The sequence below is a fragment of the Megascapheus bottae genome, chromosome 6, assembly GCF_031878675.1.
Source record: "Megascapheus bottae isolate mThoBot1 chromosome 6, mThoBot2.hap1, whole genome shotgun sequence".
Classification (NCBI taxonomy): Eukaryota; Metazoa; Chordata; class Mammalia; order Rodentia; family Geomyidae; genus Megascapheus; species Megascapheus bottae.
The window spans coordinates 17,395,746-17,409,099 of record NC_143514.1 but is presented as its reverse complement, the minus strand read 5'-3'; the positions used below and the strand labels follow the sequence as shown (position 1 = coordinate 17,409,099).

At 38.4% G+C, this 13,354-nt stretch overlaps 1 protein-coding gene across 6 annotated transcripts in view; it reads right to left on the bottom strand.

The window, feature by feature from the left end:
• Positions 1–13,354, bottom strand: part of Ntng1 (netrin G1) — a 346,192-nt gene that overhangs the window by 51,327 nt on the left and 281,511 nt on the right. Inside the window, exons 6-7 of one of the 6 annotated variants that reach the window (XM_090334293.1) lie at positions 13,121–13,180; positions 3,783–3,950 (exon numbers count right to left, since the gene is read on the bottom strand). The exons of 3 other annotated variants lie outside the window; for them this stretch is intronic. In XM_090334293.1, the coding sequence (XP_090190419.1) occupies positions 3,783–3,950; positions 13,121–13,180 (228 nt within the window). The remainder of the gene's footprint in view (positions 1–3,782; positions 3,951–13,120; positions 13,181–13,354) is intronic. 2 more of the 6 variants (XM_090334290.1, XM_090334294.1) reach the window with 2 other exon arrangements.

Here is a 13,354-nt window from a genome sequence, read left to right as displayed (position 1 = left end):
CTAATATGTTGTAAGCCAGATAGCAAACTTCCATCTGCCCAGCATGAACTCATATGCTGTTCTAGTTAGTTACTCCAAAATAATTAATATGAGATTTCAGATGCAAAAAATGTAAATAAAGAAAAGCCAAACCCAAACAATAGAACACAGAAACCATTGTGTCAGGGTATAAGAGGCTAAATATAATGTTACTCAATGACTGAAAAAAGGAAGACTAGGAGAGCCATGGTTCTATCCTCTACTGCTTGTACAAATAATTCAGATTTTCAGCTTAGGAGCTCTATTAAAGGGTAGATGTTGCAGCAGTGAAAATGGCTTTGGAGAATCATATTTTTTATTCCATGAAACTATAAACATATATACAGGATTGTGAGATTGCAAAACAACCCGAAATACTTTTGGTAGCTTGATTAAAAAGTTGTACTACAACTGATTTATAGAGATTAAGACTGCCTTGTATTTGCTTTGTTCTATATAAAGTACCTCTGATTACCTGATCTTGGTTTCAAGGAGAATTATAAATAAATGCATCTTAACTTGGAGCCTCAGCAACTGCTGAGCCCTGTGTTTTGTTCTAATGCAGAGCTTGTTAGGAGGCATTATTAATAATGATTACCAATGTCATGAACCATGCCTCCTCTAGCTTCCTGCCTAATGTTCAAGTTTATATGAAACAGAGACATGCAAGGATGTCATCTTCATGTAATTGTTGTGTCATCACAGGATAATTACATGCTGCTTAGGAGACAGACTGGATTTGGAATTTATATGAAAAATAGGTAAATTCATCAGTAATTATGAAGGAGTATCACTGTGGCAACAATGACTAGCCAGCTGCATTTTGTATTTGCTGTAATATAAAATTATATAACTACTCTAAAATATCTACTGCAAAACAGAGATAGGAGCTGGACCTTCATAACCAATAATAAATTGGATTGGCAATTGTTAAAGATTTGGAAAAGCACCTTTTAAAAGTTTTAGTATACAGAATTTAGGGCAAGTTCAAAGTTTCTGTGACTAGCCCATATCTTTGAAAGTGAGTTATGTAAATAACTATTCATTTTCATTAGTACTTTCTAGACAGAATGGAATTAAATTTAACTCTGAATTGCATGTGCTGGATCCTCTTAAATTTTATATTTAATCTTCTTGACTTGTTTTCCCTTCAGGCCATATTCTTTGATTTATTTAAATTATTAAAATTGCAAAACACTTTAATTTTATGTGTCATGAAGTATGATTAGGTTTTATTCTTGCTCTCTTATTTTACCTTTTCTGTTTGTTCCATGTTTGTGGCATGGCATTTGTATATTTCTTTAAAAATAAAAAATCAAATGGCATTAATTTTATTAATATTCTCAAGTTTCTGTAGCCTAGGTGGAATAAAAGGAATTGAACTTCTGCTCATAAACTCACAGTGAAACTGCTGCTATTCCAAAAGCATACTAGAAGGTATGTTAAAGCAAAATCTGACATGCTTAGCATTGCTAATTATGACAGAGCAGTTAGGAGTATTCAGTCTTTGAAGTCACAATGCCCTTTGCTATGTGATTTGCTTTTTTTATTCCTAGTAGAAAAGAAGGAACATTATTAGCATAATACTTACCCTACTGTTTTGTTAATGAGTATTAAATTAAAAAAATTACAAGTCCACTCACCAAGCGTCCTCTTTATCCCATCTGATCCAGACAAGTCAGATCAGATCATTTGACCCTTAGGATCAAATGACTTACCTAAGGCACACAGCCATCACATAACACACTGGAGCTGAACCAAACTCTCTAGGCTTTAAGTCCAGTACTTTCTCTACCAATTCGCAAATGGTAAATAAGGAAAGTCTTTGCAGAATAGAAAGTACTGTAGATATAAACAATTTTATGTATACTTGGCCCAATTAAATTCAAAACCACCATACAACTATGCTATGTGACATGGAGCAGGACTCTATATAACTTTAACAATCCAATCAGAAAGCAATGATCCTAGACATAGAACTGTATTTCCTTTTCTCGTCTTTTTTTGTGTGTCATTTCCCATCTTGGATATTTTGTTTAATTCAGATTCTACATGAAAAATTCTATCTTTAAAGTTGACTGCCCAGATAGCTATCAGTCTAATAACATATAATTTTTAAAATATATACATTTCCACAATATTTTGCAAAATATAATTTAATAGTCATAGAGTGAAGTTCCATTTATTGTTTCTTCTTTTTCTATCAGATTCCTTTTTTTTTTAGAAAAAAATTTCTTGTGCCAGTACTGGGACTTAAACTCATGGCCTGTGTTTTGTCTTTTAGCTTTTTCACTCAAGGCTGGCACTCCACAGCTTGAGTCATAACTCCAGTTCTGGATCATCTAGCTAGATAGCTATCTCTTATTTGCTTTTGGTGGTTAACTGGAAATAATACTCACACAGACTTTCCTGCCTAGTTGGCTTTCAACTGCAATTCTCTAACTAGGGTTACAGTTTAAGTCACAGCACCTAGCCAGCCTCCTTTTCTAACAGACAGGCTCCACTATATAAAAGGTAGGAGGAGTTTCTCTGAATGAGGAAGGGTACCTGCTTTTCAGGTAGGGTCAGTAGTCACCAGAAACAGGGAGGGTATGATAATACTCAAAGAAACTGTAAGGATGCTGTTTTGAGTACTTGTACAATGTGAAAGCCAAGGGAATTTATTGCCTGGAATAGTCTGGAGAAAAGATTCTTCCTTTAAGCGTTGATGGAAAAATTCAATAAATGGAATTTCATTCCGAGGATGGAAAATTAGCCAAACTCCTCCATTACCAGTTGCTATAACTTTCAATTCCAATAATAACCTTTTTATTTCATTTCATTTTATGTTTTTTTGTATCAGTACTGGAGTTTGACCTCAGAGTCTCCAGTTCTTGGTTTGCTTTTTCTCTGCTCAGAACTGGCACTCTACCACTTAGGCCACACTTCTACTCCTGCTTTGTTACTTGCTAGTTCATTGGAGATAAGAGTACCTCAGATTTATCTACACTACCTGGCATCAACATCAATCCCCAGATCTCAGCCTCCTGAGTAGCTAGGATTACTGGCTTAAGCCACCAATGCCTAGCTTCTAATAGCAACATGTAAAACCCATCAGCTCTTATTGATCATCAATTAAGTGAAGAATTTCTGCTTCACTATTTCCTCTCTATAATTAAATCCTGTATAATGAATTTCCATTTTAAAGAGTGAACATACCATTTTAGAGCATAAAATCAGGTCAACAGCACCAGCTTTAAAGATTTCATGCACAGATCTGGGAGTGTGGCCTAGTGGTAGAGTGCTTACCGAGCATGTTCAAAGACTTGGGTTCGATTCCTTGGTACCACATATATAGAAAAAGCTGGAAGTGGTGCTGTGGCACAAGTGGTAGAACTCTGGCCTTGAGAAAGTCCAAGGACAGTGCTCAGGCACAGAGTTCAAGCCCCAGGACTGGCAAAAAAGAAAAAAAAAGAAAAAAAAAGCTTTCATGCACATACAGAAAAGGAGAAAGCCCTTCATTTCTTAGGCATGATTTCTCAATTTCTCAGATCATTCTCTTTAAACCAAGAACAACATAATAAATGATTAAAAATAGAGCCCCCGAGTATGATGGCATTCAACCCAAGTAAAATTTTAGTTTATCTATTAAAGATTTCTGCTCCATAGAGAAAGTTCATTTTGTTTCAGCTGTGGTGTAAATCACCAATCTTTCCACTCTAAGTATTAGCTCCCCGTAGCTTGGAAAAGCAGAAAACAAAAGCCGAAATTATAATGGAACTGACCTATGCACACATTCTCATCGTCCAGCTGTGCGGAAGCATTTCTGAAGTAGCCCAGCCTGCATAACTCACAGTGCTGCCCTCTAGTGTTGTGTTTACAGCTCACGCAAATGACTGTATTTAGCAGATCGATATAACTGCATCGATTGGAGTGGCCGAAGCATTCACAGTCTTGCAAGGAAGAACAGAGATGTATACAGAGTGTATACAGCAGCAGAGTAACAGCACACTACATGCTTGGGTTAAATGAGGGATGGAGAAAAGATGGTGGGATGGCATTACATAGATGGGAATCAACACTGACGCATGGTGACAACAGGTGGTTGTGACTGGGCATGGAAGTAGCATCTGTTTCAAGCAGGATAGAAAGGTCAGACATTAGGAGCATGACTGAAGATTGGTAATTCTTGGCAGACAAGATGAACAGAAGCATTTGCAGGTGTATACCTTTTCAAGTTTGAAAAGCTTGGTTTCCGCTAATGCAAAAGTCTAAATTTTGCACATGGGAAATATTACTAAGTTTGCATTTGGATGCCCCATATGCCCTCCATATCTGGAGTCTGAGATAGAGAGCGAGAGAAGAGAGAGAGAGAGAGAGAGAGAGAGAGAGAGAGAGAGAGAGAGAGAGAGAGAGAGAGAGAGAGAGAGAGAGGTGCTTGAGAGCAGCAAAAGTCTGTATCTGCTGATGCCCATGGCTCCTTTTTCTCTCTATAGATTAAGTTAAGGCAGTAAAAGGCTTTCATTGAAATCATGGCCAATTTAGTAGGGACTGCAACAACCCTACACTACTTTCTTTTTCCCTGGTGCTTGGAAAAGATGACGTTCTTACATATTTCTTTCTGCAGGCTAAAGCTGCCTTGTCATGTGTTAGAGAACACACACACACACACACACACACACACACACACATAATTGGGGGAGAGATTATTCATATGGTTTCCCATTCAAGTATCATGCTAAGCCTGCTATTAAAACATATACTCAAAAAATTAGATCACTCTTATACTCCCACATTTCTTTTCCTTCCTTTCTCTAAAGTGCTGGAGCTGCCTGGAGGTTTAGGAGTGATGCTGGTAAGAACTAGAAAGGGGGGCGCGAAGAGGATGAGAGGCGGTGCAAGGAGTGAAAGGAGTGGAGGGGAAACACGTTTCTTCTCTTACACCACAACCATAATCAAAAGGTGTTAATTAGTTCAACTCTTTTCAAAGACGTAATAAGGGCAACACCTCCATTGGTACCATATTTATTTAAATATTTATTATATATCTGTTAAGTAGGAAACAAAACTACGAGGGGTAACTAGATGGCTTTTATTACACATGGAAGATAAGCCATGGTTCTCCAGACTGTATTTGTCTGTAAATACTCTTCTGGTTATTGTCTAACTTTTATTTTATCTCACCAAGAGACCAAACTCATTCTTTCTTCATTCATTCATTCTTTGTTTATTCACTCATTCAATCTATATTTTGAGTCAATCTGTTTTGTGGGAAGAACTATACTAAATACTGTTTTACTCTTTAGACTACATACAATTTGAATGATGATATTTTACTGAGAATAAAACTGAGTGTTATCAAGTAAGGCTAAATAAAATAAGTGGCTCTAAAACAATTGTTTCATTAATATATTACTACTTATTAGGAGAATGTGGATTTATTTGTTGGAGTCGGCTATGGCCAATAATTGATGAGATCAAGGTCCTGATGGAATGAAATTTGAGTTGGCTAAGAATGAAGGACACTGGGACAGTGAAAATTAGAAAATACCTTTGAATAGGATCAGTAGCTTGCAGGATTCCGTTGATTCAAGAAGACACAAGAAGCAGAGGATCCTGAAGCCAACTCATTTCTTTTTCTGAGAGCAGCTGTATGTAAATGTAAATATGGGTAGGTGGAGGCACTAGAGAGGAGGGAAGACCAGAGCCGGAGTGGAAAGGATAGTTTGGGGAAGAGTCTTTGAAACTTTAACACGGAGTAAGAGAAATCAATTCAATTGTTAAAGGATGCCAAGAAAAGATAACAGCACCATCAATAGTATGCAAATTACAGATACAACATGCGTCCCAATCAACTATAGCTGAGTTGCACCTTTGTGTGTCCACTTTGTCTCCCCACAAAACCCAGCAAGCCTTCTAGAGCTTTCCTGGCTTCAGAGTAGGCAAAAGAGAAAATCTAGGTGAAGCCCTCTAGAAACAGTGCTTGCAAGTTCCACACCTGCTTATTTCCCAAGGACTGGAATTCCTGAGAAGAGGGCAACTGAACCCTGTATACCTAACCGAATGAAACCGGCTTTCCCCGAAGCACTTTCTATGTACAACCACTTTCTGGAGCTCTGTAGAAGCTTGATTACTGAGTCAGGCAAATGTGCTCCAGCAACTAGAAAACAAAGTAGCACATATTAAAAACTAAAACATAAATAAAAATTCTAGGCAGAGGCGGCACTCACTTAAGCTTGAGGGAAATGGGTAAAATGTCTTGCAGAAGTGTACACAGAGGCAGGTAGGTAGATTTATTTTATGTTGCATTTATCTATCTATCTATCTATCTATCTATCTATCTATCTATCTATCTATCTATCCATCCATCCTACTGTACTAGTACCAGGGCTTGAATTAAGAGTATGGATGGTCTCCCTCAGCTTTCTTTGCTCTGGAGTTTTACTATACTTGAGCCACAGCTCCATTTATAGTTTTAATAAAACTATATTGGTAATAAAAGTTTTATGGACTCTTATCTAGCCCGGACTGGCTTTGAAGTATGATTCTCAGATCTCAGCCTCTTGAGTAGCTAGGAATACATGCATAAACCCTTCCCTTCCCTTTCTTTCCCTTCCCTTCCCTGTCCCTTTTCCCTTTTCCCTTTTTCCCTTCCCCTTCCCCTTCCCCTTCCCCTTTCCCTTTCCCTTCTCCCCTTCCCTTCCCTTCTCCTTCCTCCCTCCCTCCCTCCCTTTCTCGTCTCTCTCTCTCTCTTTCTTTCTTTCTCTCTCTCTCTCTTTCTTTCTTTCTTTCTTTCTTTCTTTCTTTCTTTCTTTCTTTCTCTCTTTTTCTTTTTCTTTCACTATTTCTCTCTTTCTTTTTTGTTTTAATGGAAGATGTAATTAGCATTTCTTGTGAAAGAATAAAAGATAGGTAAAGTTATGAAGCTAATGAAGGAAAGGTTGGAGAAATTTTGTTATATGGTTCATTTTGTGGTGATTTAAGGGATATTACAGGATCTGTTCAAGGGCCAAAACTACTTATTTAGCACTTGTTGACAAAATATTATTTAAAAATGTCTGAGAAACACTGAAGTTTGGGGCTGTGAATGAAGCTCATGGATAGAATGTTTGCCTACCATCCCCAGAGACCTAGGCTTAATCTCCACTACTACCTAGGGGTGGAGGAACAAGAATAAAGGAAGGGAGGAAGGAAGCAAGCAAGAAAGGAAGGAAGAAAGGGAGGACTAAAGAAATGTAGGAAAGAAAGAGGTAGGGAAGAAGGAAGGAAGGAAGGAAGGAAGGAAGAAACGAAGGAAGGAAGGAAGGAAGGAAGGAAGGAAGGAAGGAATATAACATTTTGAGATCAGTCCCATGAATGACACTCCTATGTCCAATGCTATAGCATTATTTTCAATTTGAATTTAATGACAAGTACACAAGTACAGATTGATGTGATGACAATAATTTTTTTAATTGCCTTGGCAGTGCTGGGTGTGAATTCAGGACCTTGTGCTTGCCAGGAAGGCACTTTTCTGTCTCAGCCCCTCTACTAACCCATTATTTCATTGTTTACGTTTGAGATAGGGTCTCTTTTAAGTTCAGGCTGGCCTCCAGTGGGATCTTCCTAATTCTGCTTTCCTTTGTCACTGGGATAACAAATATGCACCACTACATCCGGCCATCAATATAAGTGGAGTTTCCTGAACTTCTCTTTCCTTTTTTTTAAGAAATGTTCTTCTCAGGTTGGCTTCAAACCACTGTTACCTGATCTCTACCTCCCAAGTACCTATGATTACAAAACTTGAAACACTGCCAATGACCAACATTAACATTTTATTTGTGGGTCAAGTTGCCAAACCAACTCATTAATTTGATAGAAAAAGTTAATTATTTAAGAGACCTTACTTAGCTAAACACACACTATTATAAACTTATTCCAGCAACTAGCTAGAGATTTAGAATATTTCCTAAGCTAGTAGGTTTATTAAATCTTGATTCTTTTAAGATTTCTAGACTTCTTATGAGACTGGACATGATATATTTGAGAATGTAAAATGAAAAAAAAATTGAAAGTGATTTATAAAACTTGACAACATCATATAAGTGTAAGGCATTGTAATCATAATTATTAGGTCACTGTATTATCTCATTTACCATTCTTTAGTACCTACATTTCCCACTCAGGCATTGAATTCATTAATGATTGCTAATGATACAGTTAGGGCTATATCATCATATTATCCCATAATAATTTTCCAATTCATGGATTCACCATGTCCTTACTTCTTTTCTGTTGGGGGTCTAGAATTCATGGTCCATCTTACAGTCAATTTCATTTAAACACTCCATTGCTTTCTTACCCTCAACCATGCTCTCCAGGAAAAATTTGATCCTGATTAAATTTCCTTCTCCATCTCTCCATGTCTACATACCAGCAGCTGTATGAAGCTGGACTTTTTTCCCTCCAAAACATGGGTTTCACTTTGCATTCATCATCATTAATGTCAGTGGATTTTTTTTTGGGGGGGTTATCTAGAAAACACCACTATTGTTCCTTCATCCCTACTCATTCATTGTTTTGGGTTTTGCAGTTTACTATGTTCTTAAACAATTTAGGGACTAGTCCTTGGACATTTGAATTTTTTAAATTATTATTTTCTTCCTAGTCTTATGAATTAAAAACAATCTCTATGTGGATCATTCCAAAATAGTAATCTCCAGATTGGACCAAATCCTAATAGTGAGGGCAACTGCGTGCAGACACAGACATTGCATTTAATTGCCTTCTTCATAGCCCCACATGAACATTTAATAACGATTTCAACTTTAACATGCTCAGGACTGACCTCTTAGGATACTTCTTATATCTGCTGCCACTGGTAGCCCACCTCAAGAAACAACTTCTGTCCCTCAATGACTTAAAGCCACTGGGGTTGTTCTTAATGTATTCTGTTTCTCATTCCCTACATGAGCAGCTTTCCCTGCCTATGTTTTTAACATTCATTCCGAATCTGACCACCTGCACTATCTTAACCTCGGTTCAGGGCACCATTGTCCTTCACCTAGACCAGTGTCATTGTCCCCTACCTAGCAGTAATCTCTTCTTCACAGAGCATTAGATCACAACACCATGGCTCATCGTGCTAATGGTTTCTCATGCCATTCTCGTGTCGAGTTCCTCAAGTGCCCTCAGTGTTGCCATGGTTGTTCCTTTGCTAGCATTCTTTCCCCTTCTTGACAATGTCTCCATTTTGCTCCTCAACTATGTCAACTCCGAGCCATGGCGCTTCCTGTCCTCTTGTCTTGAATACTCCTCAGAAACCCCTCAAACAGTTATGACTGCCTTCTCACTTCATGTTTGTGATCTTTGTTAACATTCTCTGATCACTTCATCTGCAATAACAGCTGTCATCCTAATCCCCTCAACATCTCCTAATATCCCATTCCATCCTGATTAGTATATTTTTATGTGTGCTGATATTGAGGCTTGAACTCTGAGCCTGCACTCTCACTTAGCATTCTTTTACTCTCAGGTATTACTCTACCATTTGAACCTCACTTCCACTTCCGCTTTCAACTTGTTCATTGGAAAATAAATGCCTCACAGACTTTTCAAACCCAGCCAGCTTCAAATAGTGACCCTTAGATCTCAAGCTCCTGAGTAACTAGGATTACAGGTGTAAAGCCCCAGCACCCGGCCTGTTTAATTATGTTCATAAAATGTAGCAATCTGAAACGTATATCGATTTGTTTATTGCTTCTCTTTATGGAAAGGTCATTTGCATTGGAAAGTATATTTATTTATTTTATTTTATTTTTTATTTTTTTTGCCAGTCCTGGGCTTGAGCTCAGGGCCTGAGCCCTGTCCTTGGACTTTCTCAAGGCTAGAGCTCTACCACTTGAGCCTCAACACCACTTCCGGCTTTTTTCTATGTATGTGGTACCGAGGAATCGAACCCAGGTCTTCATGCATGCTAGGCAAGCACTTTAACCACTAAGCCAAACTCCCGGCCCCGGAAAGTATATTTAAAACCATGAAAATGCAGTGACTTCTTTGTCCATAGTTGTTGTAACCACAGAACTTTAAACGTTGCCTGGCATACTAATCACTCAAAAAATTGCTGATGAATGAATGAATAAATGAACAAATGATGATCCTGAGGTACCTTCCTCTGGGAGACAGAAGCAAGTTATGTCTGAATTTGTTCTTCCATTACCCAAGTCCCCAAAGAGATTCTGGCTGCCTCTCGCACATTAAATGCTTTAGAAAAACAACAGCCGCACAATATGATGTAAATGACTTAGTGATCACATTTTGAGTTGACTGTACATCTATGCACAGGATCAGTCTAGGCAGAAGCATAAAGCAGATTTCTGAAAAACAGCTGTTTTTATGCTATTTAAGGAAAAATCTCAAATCATATTGCATATGTATATATATTTCAGGCAAGTGCAAGTCCTTGAGGGTTGAGTGAGCAAAACTAAAGGACTGTGTAAGGCACACATACGTGATTTGGTGGGACAAGCCTTGGTGATCACTGTGACTTGATCACGCTGTGGCAGGTGATGGTGTGAACAGTACCTACTCCTGCCGTCCAGTATCAGCTTCCTCAACCTCAGCAACATGGTTGGCATTTGAGCCAAATCTTTTGCCGGGTGGGGTTGTCTAGTGCCTTGTTCAGGAGTGCCACAGGCTTTCTGAGTAGTAGGAGGCCAATCTATGACATCCAATTCTGAGTGCAGACATCACAAATGTTCCCCCGGGAGGGAATCCCTCCTGCCCAGCTCCTCAGATACTCACTGTCATTGGTGTAGGTGTCTTGATAGGGAAAAAGCAGTATCGTATATATGGCACACGTTTCATCTGAGAAGGCAAGTATGATGATAAGGGAGTCCTGGCTAGTCAGTGGCAATAAAGGTTAGACACATTTGTAGATGGGAGGGAGCTCAAAGTTGATAGATATTTCAGATACACCAAGGTCCACACCTCTCGAGAACCTTAGAAGATTCCCTTTGGCTAAGACTGGCTGCGGAAGCCCTGTGTAGGTAGGAGTCACAGGGTAACAAAGTTGAAGACAAAGATGATGGAAGTCAGAGAATGTCCCAGAGAAGAAGGGATTACATTTTCCCTTTGTGCCTCCTTTAGTAGTGTTCATTTATTACTTGTAATTCTATCATTACATTACCTAGGTGACAGCAACAAAACATATTCTACATATTCTGAATGTGGCAGAGATAGGTATTATTATTTTTTTCCAAAGGAGGAAAGCTTATTTAAATTCAGAGCTAAGGAAAAGTCATTTTAGATATTCAAAAGGAAAGGCTCTGGCAAGGACACTTAGATAGAAGGCAGAGTAATCAGAACTGCACGAAATATTTTGTTGTTGTTGTTCATTCCCTGTATGGACAGTGTGATCATTTCTCTGGGGCTAAGAGTCCTTCCCAGGGGTGGGAGCGAACGAGTTCTAGGATTCTCTTAATGTCTTCTCCACTATGGCCTGTCTTTCATCTTTAAGTAGTTATGGAAGCTCGACAGCTTCTTGTCTCTCTCAGATTGCTGGGACCTCATTAGTGCTGTGTTCTAGGATAGATTCAAGGATATGGGTACACCTTCAAGTCAAGAGGCCTCTTGCAGATCCAGAGCCTTTGATAAGACATAAAAGATATGGGCTTTGCAACCCCCCAACCCTTTCTTCCTTTTTACTCCATTCCACAGATCTGCATATCATGGTTGTGCAACAGCTACTGTTACATGAGTCCATGCCCTCCAACTGTTCTGTCACCCTCAAAGCCTGCTGCTGCTCCATTCCTGACTTACTTCCCCACACTTCAAGCCCAGCTGGTAGGCCTCAAAAGGGTCCCTCTATTATTCCACAATTCACAGTCCATTGTAAGTCATTGAGACATGGTTTGAATATTTTTTCCATCTCCTGGTCACTTTGCTCCTTTTCTCTACATGTCATAGAAGAATAAATCAATATTAGCTGGAATCTGGAAAATAACTAAATTTAATAAGCAATAGGGAAGCTATTACCGTCATTTTCACCAAATAGTTTTAATGAATATCTGTATTTGTATGAGGTACTTCATGGGGAGAAAACAAATCAGCAAAATTAAGTTAAAAACCAAAATGACAACAAAAAATTAAGCAACATAATTTAAAAATGTAACAAAACACTAAACCACAACATGCTCAACAATCAAGTATTAAAAACCAGATACACCTATTACACAGGGTATTTAAAGGAAAATGATGAAATGTAAAATGAAGTCTTTTATATTTTCTGGGAAAAAGAACCCCTCAAACCCATCATTCTGTGAATGACAGATACCATCTGGAATGGACCATTCATGAGTCACAAGTGTGATATTGCTCATTTAAACAAAGTAATATGACTATATTTTTGTATCATATCAATACTTAAGCTTTCCAGATAGGTTTCAAATGCACTCAAAACATTGTTTTGAATCTTCTGAGTTTCATGTGTGTCCCCTGTCATGAAGTGGAATGGTACCATTCACAGCACCTACATTTCTGACTTCATACCTCACTGCTCCTGTGTTTTCTTGTTTTTAAGACAAATTGGCGCTATTTCCAATACTCTCACATTCAGGGTCAGTGGAGGAGCCTACACTGTTTTAATTAGTTTTTTTTTTTTTTTGCTTTGTTTGGTTTGGTTTGGTATTAGTCTTGGGGCTTGAACTCAAGGTCTAGGCACTACCTTTGAGTTTCTTTTCCTTAAGGCTAATGGTCTACCACTGAGCCACAGCTTTACTTTTGATTCTTGGAGAGTATTCTAGAGATAAGAGTCTCACAGACTTTCCTGCTCAGGCTGACTTCGAAATAGGATTTCATCTTCCCAAATAGCTAGGATTAGTGTGAGCCACTAGTGCCCAGCTACTATTTCAACGCTTATCCACATATTAGTCTTTTAGGAGTGTCTTTAATTGTAGTGGAGTTTTTGAGGGAAGCATACTGTTTGCAGTACTAGTGGAAGCATTGTTTGGCATTGTTTGGTTTCAGTCAACATGCCTCACCAATAAGCTGATGGGTACACTTCACAGATATTCCAGATTCATACAGTGCAATGTTTCACAACACATAGCGCATGGGATCACTGTATGAATCCAAGAATTCCTACCTCTCTTGTGGTTTGCAACTTGAACAGAAGAAACTGTTGACAAAGCTAATTTGGGAGCAACTGGATAGGTTTAAAAGAATGAACAGCAAATTAGAAACAATAGTGGAAAAAAAACGTTCAAACTGTTAATATCTTAGTACCAACCCACTGGCAAAGTAGCCTTCAGTAGAGAGATTATTTGCATCGAATCTTAGGAATTTGTTCCAATGCTGAAGGCTTTGTTTTGGCCGCAAA